The sequence below is a fragment of the Siphateles boraxobius genome, unplaced genomic scaffold (genome assembly GCF_051911475.1).
Source record: "Siphateles boraxobius isolate OS27281-9 unplaced genomic scaffold, OSU_SipBor_1 6, whole genome shotgun sequence".
NCBI lineage: Eukaryota > Metazoa > Chordata > Actinopteri > Cypriniformes > Leuciscidae > Siphateles > Siphateles boraxobius.
The window spans coordinates 38,007,067-38,019,960 of NW_027509186.1; the positions used below are offsets into that span (position 1 = coordinate 38,007,067).

At 36.7% G+C, this 12,894-nt stretch overlaps 2 protein-coding genes across 3 annotated transcripts in view; both read right to left on the reverse strand.

Annotated features, from left to right (window-relative positions):
• The window catches only part of LOC143716532 (uncharacterized), a 77,781-nt gene extending 72,208 nt beyond the window's left edge, over window positions 1–5,573 (reverse strand). The window contains exon 1 of the mRNA XM_077209085.1: window positions 5,420–5,573. The gene's annotated coding sequence lies outside the window, so the exon portion shown is untranslated. The remainder of the gene's footprint in view (window positions 1–5,419) is intronic.
• A 763-nt stretch (window positions 5,574–6,336) lies between these two features.
• LOC143715402 (uncharacterized) overlaps window positions 6,337–12,894 on the reverse strand; it is a 30,727-nt gene continuing 24,169 nt past the window's right edge. The window contains exons 1-3 of one of the 2 annotated variants that reach the window (XM_077207162.1): window positions 11,716–11,887; window positions 8,313–8,496; window positions 6,337–8,068 (exon numbers count right to left, since the gene is read on the reverse strand). In XM_077207162.1, the coding sequence (XP_077063277.1) occupies window positions 6,972–8,068; window positions 8,313–8,397 (1,182 nt within the window). In that variant the 5' untranslated portion in view covers window positions 8,398–8,496; window positions 11,716–11,887 and the 3' untranslated portion in view covers window positions 6,337–6,971. Of the gene's footprint in view, window positions 8,069–8,312; window positions 8,497–11,715; window positions 11,888–12,894 lie in introns of those variants that run through there. The other variant, XM_077207161.1, reaches the window with a different exon arrangement.

Consider the following 12,894-nt stretch of genomic DNA (forward strand, 5'->3'; position numbering starts at 1 on the left):
ATCATTTTTATACGAAATAAAATGTGATGATTTTGACTCGCGACTGTGCATTAAAATCCATAAACTGGCCGAAAACCGTGCGATCATTTAGACACAAAAAACGTAGACGTTACATGATGGCTAGTGACTCACATCTACGGACAATAATGTCCATCGGTTCACCTGACTGTGGAGGAAACCTGTGATTTGAACTCCTATATGACAAACATTAATTGTTAATGTATTTTAATTTTGACTGTCTTCCGTAATAGTCTCTGCTTTAATGTTCCGTCTATGTGTTTATAGTAGCCTATTCACGTCCTAGGCGAGAGGCGTCCTGCAATTGCGCGAGGAACCTGACTGGTTTACGCGCCAAACAGGCGCCCTTTAATTCGCTCGCTCTTCCTGTCATTCAAGCTCAGGTTTTGACAGCTCGAAGATAGCGTTATCTTAAAGCTAAACGCCTACCAAAGTCAGATAAGATACCATGACAATATAACAACCTAGCCTACTTTATATCATTAGTTAAGAAGAATGTTCATGAATTACAATTATAAAGATGAAAGTGTTAAGCATGAACGAATGAAATACATAAATCAAATATACCTTCACCCTCATCTTCTCTTATTGTCAATTATTTTACATATTGAATTAAGATGTACAGTAAGATTCAAGCTAAAAAAATTACTAATTCATAATTGGGGGGGGGGGGGGGGGATCTTCAGAATCATTTCAGACAGTCTTCTTAATGTGAAAACACAGCCATTATGCGTCAACAAAAGTGCCATGATGGTTTGATTGTTGATTTTCCAAACAGATTCTATGTATTTCAGACGCGTCACATCCATAACAGGGTTTTTGTCACATCCATAACGTTGTTTTTTCCTCATAATACACTTCATAAAAATATATGTATTTTAAACATTGGTATTTTTATGTTCAGCTAAGACCCCTTCATCATGTGGATAGCAATATTTATACATTGGATTTAAAAGTTCACAGACTTTAAAGAAAATCGAACAGTATTCCAAAAACTCTGTAATTTCCCGTCACATCCATAACGCATATTTTCCTTTTTTGGGGGTGCTTAAATATATTTTAGAAAAACATATTTTGCCTGTCAATTCCCCAGATTGGGTGCTCTGAGAATATGCATTTCCAATTTAAATATTGTAAGAAGTTTTTTTTTCCTGAGACATTTCACCGGTCATTATGAGTTCAAATGTCACATCCATAACGCTGGAATTACCCTGTACGGCCCCTTAAAGCAGACATTGCGTCTGAAATTGAAGGCAAGAACAGCCATTTATTTGGCTTAACTCTGTTATGAAAATTGAAATATTCGTATAATTAGTGTGTTATGAAAGTTTACTTAGCCTATGATGTAGGCCTAATTGTTGCATTTGGCTATGAATTAATAAACATTAATGATTAAAACTAATCCTTTTCATTTAAAGTAGCATGAACCACGAGTAGTCGAGTAACTGGAGAGTATAGGCCTATGTCACGAAAAAATTGAAGACCGGAAGATTGTCTTTTAGTGGGGATACGGCTCTTCCGGTTAGCTTTTTACAATGGTGGAGTCCTATACATACCTATACATGTGTGAGACACACACATTTCAACCCGTTCACACGCCACACCTTGTATTTCTCACGCTGAGGAGTAAGGGAACTTGTCCAGCTATACAATTAATGGACGGGGCGCAGGCAAACGGAGGGAAGTTCTCTGCCGAGTTCATAGCATCTGTCTCGAGTTATACAGAGTTAAATGCTAGCTACCAGCCAATCAGAAATTAGAATTAGTCGTTTCCGGGTAAATTATGTGTTCCCGCTGCAAGCTCGTTCGTTATAGACAACACGCACACACACGGAGTGGAAGTTGGAAGAGCACGATCTGATGAATGCGGTTTGCGGACATCTTCATTTATTTATTTATTTTTTTAGCATTTTGATTTTACGATTCCTGGACGATATCTCTTGCCTGTGATCAAAGACAGTGAGAGCTGATGTTGAGGAGTATAGCCAAATTCGTGTTAAATTATTTTTGATGCATTCAAAAACTCTCCAACTGCTTTTAAAGGGGTCATCGGATGCAAAATACACTTTTATATGGTATTTGCAAATAAATGTGTCTTTGCAGTGTGTGGACACAATCACCATGCAATGAAAAAAATCCATCCACTTTTTTTTAATCCTCAAAAAGCCAAAAAGTTGTTGCTCATTATCATTTAAAGAGACATGCACCGAAACGGGTCACTGTGAACAGAGCTGTTTTTGAAGAGGTAAAAAGGGTGTTGTTTTACACAACCATTGAGAAATTTTAACCAAAGTATGTTACAAACTTTACATGAAGACCCAAAAGAATCATACCAACTTGTGGAAAATGGGCATCGGATGACCCCTGTAAAGGTGACCGGTTTGGGTCTTGACATACATGCTCAGGGCAAGTTGTTATGACACAATGTTATGTACATTGAGCACTGATGTTCAGTTGGCTTGTTTGGGGTCAAATTTATTTTTATTTTTCAATAAATTTGTATTTTTTTAAATATAACTATTTATTTTATTTGGATGAATTTGTCTTTTTATCAGATTTAACAATTGTTATAATTTCCATTTGTGCTGGTCAATTATGAACAATAGGCAAAATTGAACTGCTAGCAAAAATTGAAGCGAATTTGGTTGGGTCGAGGGACCGCTGCTGCAAATATTTGGGTGGCTCCTCCCCTAAATCTCACTCTAAACTTTTGATAAAACTTGAGAGCCCTGCATACCGCTGGAATAAATCTCTCCACAACCTGCCTGAAGTCACATATGGCGATGTTGTTTGGATGGTAAATGAAAACTCTCAAGTGGGAAAGCGTGAAAGCTGAGGTATGGCTGTCTACGTCCTGATGCAGAGCAACCCGGTACACTACAAAAACAGCTCCGGGTGTAGCCTGCTGTTCGCCAGAAGAGTAAATGCTTCTATGGTAACAGCGAGTTGGACCAATCAGCAGACGTTGCTGCTACGCTTAGGATTGTGGGTAGTGTAGTTTTTCTTCCATAAGATCGCGGATAAAACACGTTTTTCTTAAAACAAGGTTGATTTCATATGAACTTATAGCTTCTACAGGAGCAAAAACCTTCGTTTCACAACCTCATAGCTCGTGGTCAGTCTACCTCGGATGGTTTAGACATTATGGCTGATAATCTAAATCCTTATTGAGAAATACTGTTGACCGGAAGTTCTGTATCCCTACTCCGCGTTCCGTAAGCAGGTAGTGTGACATAGGCCTATAGCCGTTTCTCAATGTCAAGGATACTTCCTTGGTAGGATTGATCCTTCCAAGTCATATCCTTCAGAGGCTAGCGAGGCTCCTCTTTAGCATTCGGAGAACACGTAAATGGAACAGGCGAGCAAGTGCATGTCATTGACATTGCGTCATTGCGTCATTACGTCAGTGAAAAGGCTTTTGGCGCTGCAAAAATTCAAAAAGATCAAAAAGTTGTGATGTACACTACCGTTCAAAAGTTTGGGGCCAGTACGATTTTAAATGCTTTTAAAAGAATTCTCTTCTGCTAATCATGTTAAATTACTTTGTACAACTTAACTAGTTATTTATAAAAGAAATGCCGGTGACAGCAACCAAGCTAAATGACAGGTGCGGTTCAGTTAGCCATCAATAACGTAATTTGTATATATTTGTATAATTTGTAATATCAATACGGTAGTAATTTGTACTGGCATTTAAACGTTAAACTTTACTTATATGTACAACGGTTATAACAAATGTATGGTAACTTACATGTACAAGCATAGTGCCCCGTTATTGCTCCGACTCCGCTAACGTCTGACATTTTTAATTTTTTGAACAAGATAGCAAAGCTGGCGCATAGGATTGTGGGTGATTTGAGAGCGCGAAGGCTACACATATGCATCCTTTCCTGTGTATGGGATATTTTTTGAACGAAGGACTCAGTCCTTGGTTGAAATTCGGAGGATCCTCGACATTTCAACAGGCCTTCGACGGATGTCGATGACGTAGCATCCTCGAAATAACGGCTTCCGAGGATCCTTCCTTAACATTGAGAAACACCTTATGTTTTGATCAAGGGGGTAATCCATCAACCGGAAGTTGAAGCCTCGCGGGAGCCGCCATTTTAGCAGAACTTTTCCATTGACTCTCATTCATTTTGGCGTCACTTTGACAGCAAATAACTTTACATCTGAGGCATCAAAAGACTTCATTTGTCCATTATTTATTTCTAAATAAACACGACAATGTATAAAAGGCTCCATTACTTTGTATCTTACGTTATGGCCCCGTAGAAGTCGTTTTTTTGTTAAAATAGGCAAACGATTGCTTCATAGCCACGCGACTTTATGTCGCACAATAGAGACATTACCGTATAGACAGGAGGAGAAGCTCGCAGGCAATCTTTTACTGTCTATGAGGCAATCGGGGGACATAGAGGCATAAAGTCAAGGGAGAAGCCCATAGATAGAGTCCATAAAAACAACGGGACAAAATATTTCAACAATGTTTTTGAGGAATTAGGTGATTCAGATTTGTTTTGCCACTACTTTTTTAGCTACTAGAAGATGTACAACTGTCAGACTGTCGTCACGCTCAGTTTGAGCCTGCGCAGTCGCTCAGCCATCAGACAGGAAGTGCAATAATCGGGCTTCAGTCTTCTCCGTTGAAATCAATGGGGTCGCTGTGTCCATTTCTTTTAGTCTATGTATTGATAAGAAATCGACTCAGCAGAAATCAGTAGTCAAGCAACCCCTAGTCCCAACAAACATTCGCAAACAGCATCGCACAGTTGTGTGATTGGAAGACTAGCTCTCGACCTCTGGTTAGAAGAAATGTTTCTTGTTGTATGACATGTGGACTTAATAAATCATTATTTTGAGCAAAATAAGCAAGCTGACATTCAATACAATCTATATTTTATTTTGAACACATACACATATCATTTACGTCTTTTGTCATTTAAACAGTCTCTTCTGTATCCAGTTTGTGGATCATTCATCGCAACATTTAACATGATTCTCATGTTTAAGTATTTATTATCAGGCTGTGCTTAACATGCTACTGACATGGTTTTAAAGCTTTTGTTATCTAATTTTTTTGGCCTTCAAGAGTCTTAAAACAGCCCTGTGTGTAAGAATTTTATGATAAAGGTCTTAAATGTTAAAATAACAATGTACGCACAGAGGACTCGACGGGTTTTGTCCTATTCTACATCGTGAAATAAGATGTTGAGATGTGCATGCTGCGAATTACTATTTCGCGTTCTTGGTGTATAATTCCATTGTTCTTCACTCTTCTCCTTTCAAAATGTATATTAACTAAAATGAGACGACAAGTTTGCGGTTCTCTGTCGTTATTGAACAAACACAGTTTGTCCGTTTAGCAACATGATTCAGTTAAAATCACAGCGTTACATACCTGCTATGCTGGAGACCTTTTACCAGATATGCATCGAGAAGCTGTTTAATAATTCCTTAAGAAAATCAAGTAGCTTTTCTATCCGTGACAACACAGTGGACTACTGTTGTTAGCAGTTAGCAGTAGCATTATCAACAAGACGCGTAGGGGCGGGACTCTGGAGCTGAGTAAATTCAGCCTCTCATCTAACAACAGCAGATTCGACTAGGAGCAATTCAAAGATTTGGAATGTTTTCTTTGTAAATTCTTAGGGATGAAAGTTTACTTTTCTGAAAAAGATGTATTTTTGTTTATTTTAATAGAAAAATATTTCCACCAAATGTGGCCTTTATTGTTAATATTTGTTTGATTATGGGGAAATACCATACATAAACAAAAACGGGTCAAAGGAAAACCCAACTTTTTGTTATTTCAGATAGATATGAAAAATTATATTGAGTTAGTATTTGGGGTTTAAAAAATGATAAAGCAAAACCCACTAGGTCTCATTGTGAAGTTTTTATGCTATTTATGTGATGATCTCATACCTGTTTTTTCTGTTTATATTATTTTCTTTCTCTTTACTTGTATTTTTATTTTATAAATTACACTGTATATTTTCTTTTCCTATTTTTTCAAGTCTATATTTGGATAATATTTTTACACTATATGTTGGATTATTGTCATGTTTATTATTTAATGTGTTATTATGTGGCTGGCAATCAATAATAATAAGAATTCTTTTTTTATAGCAGGTACAGTTCAGATATCTGAAAATATCATTGGGACTAGTCAAAACTGAATTAAAAATGTCTCTCATTTCTTCTGTGCATGTCTCTTAAAATAGTATTTAGACTAGTCAAAACGCATTTAGAGATGTCTCGAATCGTTTTCATGAAGAAACACTTTTAATTCAATGTTGGACGACTTGAAGGAAATGCCAGTTAGATATTTTATTTATTATTGTTGCAAAAAAAATGCCTTTTGTCAAAAGAATGCAGAGAAAAAATAACAATTATTGGCTAGTGAGAAAAAAAGATAAGAAGGCCTAAATTATAAAGAAGAGGAAAAGCGATGTTCAGTAATGGTTTGCTTTTAGTGAGTCAGCTATTTAACAATAAATGATGTACATTGTGTCCTAACCAGATTAAGTTGCTCAATTAATTATTTTAAGGTAATGGAAACATCATAAAAAGCTTAAACATGTTCTTTGCAAGATGTATATGTATATAAATCGTTGCAGAATCCGGCACAACATTTTTTCTTCACACAGAGAATTCCATCAATTATTTCAATCTGATTTTTTAAATCTTTTCACCGGGTTGTGGGGCCTCATTGCATTCGAAAGAACGACCCTTCTCACATGATCCAAGTTAGCATTACACTTTTTCCAATGGTGAAGCCACGGAGCTTCGTATCTCCCAATAACAAGACCATCTCTACTAGAAACTTCCAGGCAGGTGTTTTGAGGAAAGCTGGAGCGAAACCCTCCAGTACTGAGATTTGACACCCCTGATCGAAATGATATTGTGCTTTTAGGACAAACATTATTTGACATGAAAACGAATGTTTCTCACTCGCAACATTTTTTCATATGAGTGTGAAGGCTTGATGAACATTTGAAACTCTTCTCACACTGAGTACAGTGGTAAGGCTTCTCTCCAGTATGAACTCGCTCGTGTGATTTCAGGTGCTCAAACCGAGTGAGACTCTTGTCACAATATGAGCACTTGTAAGGTTTTTCTCCTGTATGAATTCTTCTGTGATTTTTCAGATTGTCAGCTCTAGTAAAGCTCTTCCCACAGTCACAACACACATGATCTCTCAGTTCAGTGTGTGTTTTCTGATGCAATTTAAAATAATAAAGACTAGAAAAAATCGTTCCACAGAGAGAACACAAATGAGGCTTCTCATCTGAATGAACAGTTAGGTGTTTTTTTAGATGTGATGATGAAACCAATTTTTTACCACACTGATCACAGTTAAATGGCTTTTCCCCAGAGTGAACGAACAGATGATTCCTGAGACCTTTGGGACATTTGAAACTCTTCTCACACTGAGTACAGTGGTACGGCTTCTCTCCAGTATGAACTCGCTCATGTTCTTTCATGGATTTTGAGTGAGTGAAACTCTTGTCACAATATGAGCACTTGTAAGGTTTTTCTCCAGTATGAATTCTTTGGTGCTCTTTCAGATTGCCAGATGTAGTAAAGCTCTTCCCACAGTCACAACACACATGATCTCTCACTTCATTATGTGTTTTCTGGTGCAGTTTAAAATGTTCTAGCCTTGAAAAACTCTTTTCACAGAGAGAACACACATAAGGCTTCTCATCTGAATGAACTTTCAGGTGTTTTTTTAGATTTGATGATGAATTAAAATCTTTACCACACTGATCACAGTTAAATGGTTTTTCTCCAGAATGAACACGAAGATGATGTTTTAGACCTGATCCACAAGCAAAACTCTTTCCACACTGAGTGCATGGATACGGTTTCTCTCCAGTGTGAATTCTCATGTGTTTGTTAAGATGTCCTTTTCGACCAAAACTCTTTCCACACTGAGTGCAGGAGTGCAGCTTATTGGCTTTTGTTCCTTGAGTTTTGATGCTCTGCTGTTCCTCGTCTGCTTCATTCAGTTCATGTTTTTGCGGTTTCATCTCCTTCCAGTCTAAATTAAAAATATTATTTTGTCAAAATAAGATAATGTGAACTCTGATTTAACAGAAGAAAACAACAGAGTATCAAGTTTTAGATCTTTGATTTGCCAAAGGTTAGTTCTGTCATTTTCTTGTTAATACATTTAAAATGTGGTTGGCAACAGCTATACAATATTATGATCATTAAGATCCATTTTCTGTATCTCTAATTTGCGTTACCGTAATGTTTATCAACAGTCAAGTCTGGACACCAACCTGTTTGTTGCTCAGTATCTTCATGTTTTATTCTGGATGGTTCTGGATCACTCATGTCTTCAATCTCCTCTTTAATAAACTCCATCTTTAACAGTCACACAGATTTCAGCTGCTACTCCTGGAGTTTGTCCTTCTCTTGTAGGATGATGGGAATATTCCCATTCCCAAGCCGCTTAATTACACACTGCATGAAAGTCATATTCGAAAAAGCTACATATAAGTACTGTACAGCAAACATTTTGCCTTTAATTAAAAGTTAAAATATATAACATTTTGATGGTTACATATTCGTAATTTCCTCTAGAGGAATGTTGCTCTTTTTTATGTAACCCAGGATAAAGATGAAACAAGGCACAGGTTATGTGCTATATTATTCAATCAATATCTAAACCAATAAGAGAACATCCATAGGAATTAAGTGAAAACACTGCTCAGCTCTGCGCTAGTGGACACGCACCGCCATGAATGCCCATATGGCCGTGAGCATTTTACTTTCACTTTCAAATTAGCAGCAATTCGGTGGCAGCAATTGCTTGAATGGTTGGTTCATTATTATTCTTAATGAAAACACATCAACAAAACAGTACAATGACAAACTCACTTAAATAGGTGCTTTTACATTTCGCTTTGAAACCAAATCTTCAGCAATCTTATCAGTCAAGAGTGAGAAATGAGGTGAAATCTGACTCCTGCAGCTGAGCAGAGGCATTCAGTTTTTCTGTTCTCTAACTGAACTAAATGATTTTTATTTTGTCAACGGCTGCGTCCGAAAACTTAGGCAGCTGACTTGTTGCCTCGCTGCCCTATCTATCAGGCAATGACTTTGCAGGAAAGTTTTGGACACGAAGATGCTGTAGATCAGGGATGGGCAACTCCGGTCCTCGAGGGCCACTGTCCTGCAGAGTTTAGCTCCAACCCTGACAAAAAAATTTTTTTAGTAGTCCTGAAAACATTGATTAGCTTGTTCGGGTGTGTTTAATTAAGGTTGGAGCTAAACTCTGCAGGACAGTGGCCCTCGAGGACCGGAGTTGCCCATCCCTGCTGTAAATCATTAAACTGTTACGCTGCCTCAGAAGTCTGTCCGAAATCCGTTTTGTGAGGAACTTTCGTGCGCAGGGAGGCAAAAAGTCAGCTGCCTATGTTTTCGGATACAGCCCATGTGTTTTGTAGGGGGCGTGGCATTGGAGACACTCTGAACTAGGGCTGCACGATTTGGGGAAAATGTCATATTGCGATTATTGAGGTCAATATTGCGATTGCGATATGCGATATAATAAACAAATGGTTTCATGAGTTAACTTGCTTGGTTCTCAAGGAAACTGCACACAAAGATTAGTGTTAATGCTGAAATGTGTATTTCTCAACTCAAACTACAACAACTAAATGATTGATAACACCTATAATTATCAATATGCCATTAATGTCTGGATAAAAATGCCCCCCACACAATTTTAAACATTAATTATTACAGTGATTCCAGTCATTACAATTGAAAACTATCATTTTTTAAAAACATTTATAGGCTTCAGAAAATATAACAACTTCCTGTCTAATGGTCCGTTCACACCAAACGCGAATAGAGCGTCTGGCGCGAGTGATTTTAATGTTAAGTCAATGTAAAGACACGTCTAGAGGTCCTGCGGCGCAAATGAGGCCTTTCGCGCGCCGCGGTAGACGCGAATTCGCCTCAATAATCTCGCGCGAATGACGCGAATTGGGTGTCTGCGCGACACGCGCAAATGATTTTATTTGGTGCATTCATGCGTCTGACGGGAATTTGCAAATCTGAACTTTGGCATCAGTTCGCGCCGCGTTAACCAATCAGGAGCCTGCTTGCTGCTGTCACGTGGGCAGCGCGTCTCATAAATGAACTAAGACTCAAGCCCAATTTATACTTCTGCGTCGAACTTACGCCGTAGCTACGCCGTAGGCTGTGCGTAGGGCGCGTACCCTTCGGCGTACCCTGACGTGCACCTCTCCAAAAACGTAACAACGCGTCAATTCTACGCGGACGCAAGCGCTGTGATTGGTCTGCACAAATCGCTCCCTCGGGTTTCACATGCTCCCTCTGCGTGCATCAACGCGGACAACGACGCAGAAGTATAAATTAAAACCAATGCGTAGTCTACGGCGTAGAGGCTCCGGCGTATGGCCGACGCAGAAGTATAAATCAGCCTTAAGTGTATAGGCTTCTTGCCTCAGAGACATGAGAAATATATAGAAAGCTTGAAATGTATACTGACCAATTCGAATCGAAAAACAAATAAAGATCTGTATGGAAGGTGTATTTCTAAAAGTGTGTAGAGATGTAGAAGTCAGCATCTCAACTTCATCTTTGCAGCTGACATTGACTCAGAAAACACTAGTTTATATATAACAATTAAAATGTCTCATCGCTATTTTTTCGGACACATTCATAATAATTACATTTGCTGGTGCTTTTCTGCAAGATTTATCTGTGCGCTTGAACAACAAATAGGCTATATTCCGGACCCTGCCTATTTTAATAATTAAATTAATATAAACAAGGAATTAGTCGATTAATGTCTTAAAACTTAACTACTACTAGATGACTAGAAAAATCTTAAGTTGGGGGCAGCCCTTGGTTAAATCTGATTATATTGCATAGAACGGCATGAAGAATAATATTGATATATTGGATCACACACTTTAGTTTAGAATCCAATTCTCACTATTGACTACAGCTTTGGATCAAACTCCTAATTAATAGTTAGTAAGGTGGTTAAGTTTAGGTATTGGGTGATTAAGGAATGGCATTAATAATAAGGCAGATATAATATCAGCTTTATAAGTACTAATAAACAGCCAATATCCTAATAAGATGCATATTAATAGTGAGAATTGGAACCTAAACAAAAGTGTTACCATATATTGATATTTAATAATATTTTAATATATTTTCTGTCCAATTTTGGTGTTACTTTAAATAAAAGTGTAGTAATTTAATTTGCTTGTATTTTTAAAATTGGAATGTAATTAAAAAGTCTAATAATAATTCAATTATAATTAAATACATATATATATATATATACACGCACACATATATATATATATATATATATATATATATATATATATATAATATATATATACTTTTTTTTTAAGTCATTTTCGGTTTCGATTTTCGGCCAGTGCATCCAGAATTTTCATTTCGGTGCACCTCTAGTATCAAACTTGTTTACTTGCGTATAACTTGTTTCACGCGTTTATTTGTGCTATTTTAAATTTTGGTGTACAACACCACTGTTCTTAACTCTCGTGTTTTCAAAATGTATAATAAATAAAATCCGATGAGCAGTTTGCGGTTCTCTGTCATTATAGAACAAACACTCTGGTCCGTTTTGCAACATCATTCAGTTAAAATCACAGCGCTACATAGTACCTGTCGTGCTCCAAATATGAATGCATCCAGATGTTGTTTAATAATTCTTTAAGTCGCTTTTTTCTCCGTGACAACAAAAGCAGCAGGTTTTGTATAGTTGTTAGGAGTTAGCACTAGCATTATCAACCAGACACGTAGGGGTGGGGCTCTGGTTTGGGGAGGAGCTGAGTAAATTCAGTCTCTCACCACACAACAGCAGATTCGACTAGGAGCAGGTAATTCAGATATCTAAAAAAAAATCATATGCCTATACTTTTCCAAAATTATTCAATATAAAAGTTGTTCTGTTGCTGCTGTAACACCTTAATTTCCACCCGGGGATTAATAAAGGAAATCTAAACATAGTAACAGTCTAGATATAAGTGAAATACAGTGATTTTTGCTTAATGGACATCTTGCATCAGTTTTACATTTCTTCATGAGATGTTTGACAGGATCACATTTGTTAATTAATTTGAAAGATACTTTTACTTGTAAGAAAATATATTTATTTGTTTTTTCAATTGAGATTTTCACATACATTTTGACTAGTTAAAATTAAATTATAAATGTCTCTAATTACTTCTGCGTATGTGTCTTAAATAGTATTTCTCAAAACCTGTTTATAGATATCTTGTATCGTTTTCATGAAGAAACACTTTTAATTCAGTGCTTCAGGTGTTGGACTTGATGTGGCTCTGTGAAGATTTGAAGGAAATGTCAGTTAGATTGTTTTTCTATTGATAACAAAAAATACAGTTGACAGATTTATAAAACAAATTGTAACTACAATTCACCCTGCATTGCCAACAATACAGAGAAAAAATAACAATTTGCTAACAAGGGATAAAAGATATATAAGAAAAGAGGGAAAAGAACATGAGGCTGAATTAATTTATACATTAAGCTATTACATTTAAATTAATTAAATTAATCTATACATTAAGCATACAAAGCTATTATTTTCTTTATAGCGGAGTCAGATTCATAGTGTCCTAAAGTATTTTATTACATCTTGCAGGATATTAACATTGATAAATATGCCAAATATTTTTCCAAAGTTCAAATAAACTGTCACTATATTGAACTTTGGAAAAATATTTGGCATGTTTATCAATAATTGAAAGACAGTTTCTGTGTGAATTTTACAAAGTAAACATCTTGTGTCAATATAAGTTTTACATTTTTTCATGAAATGTT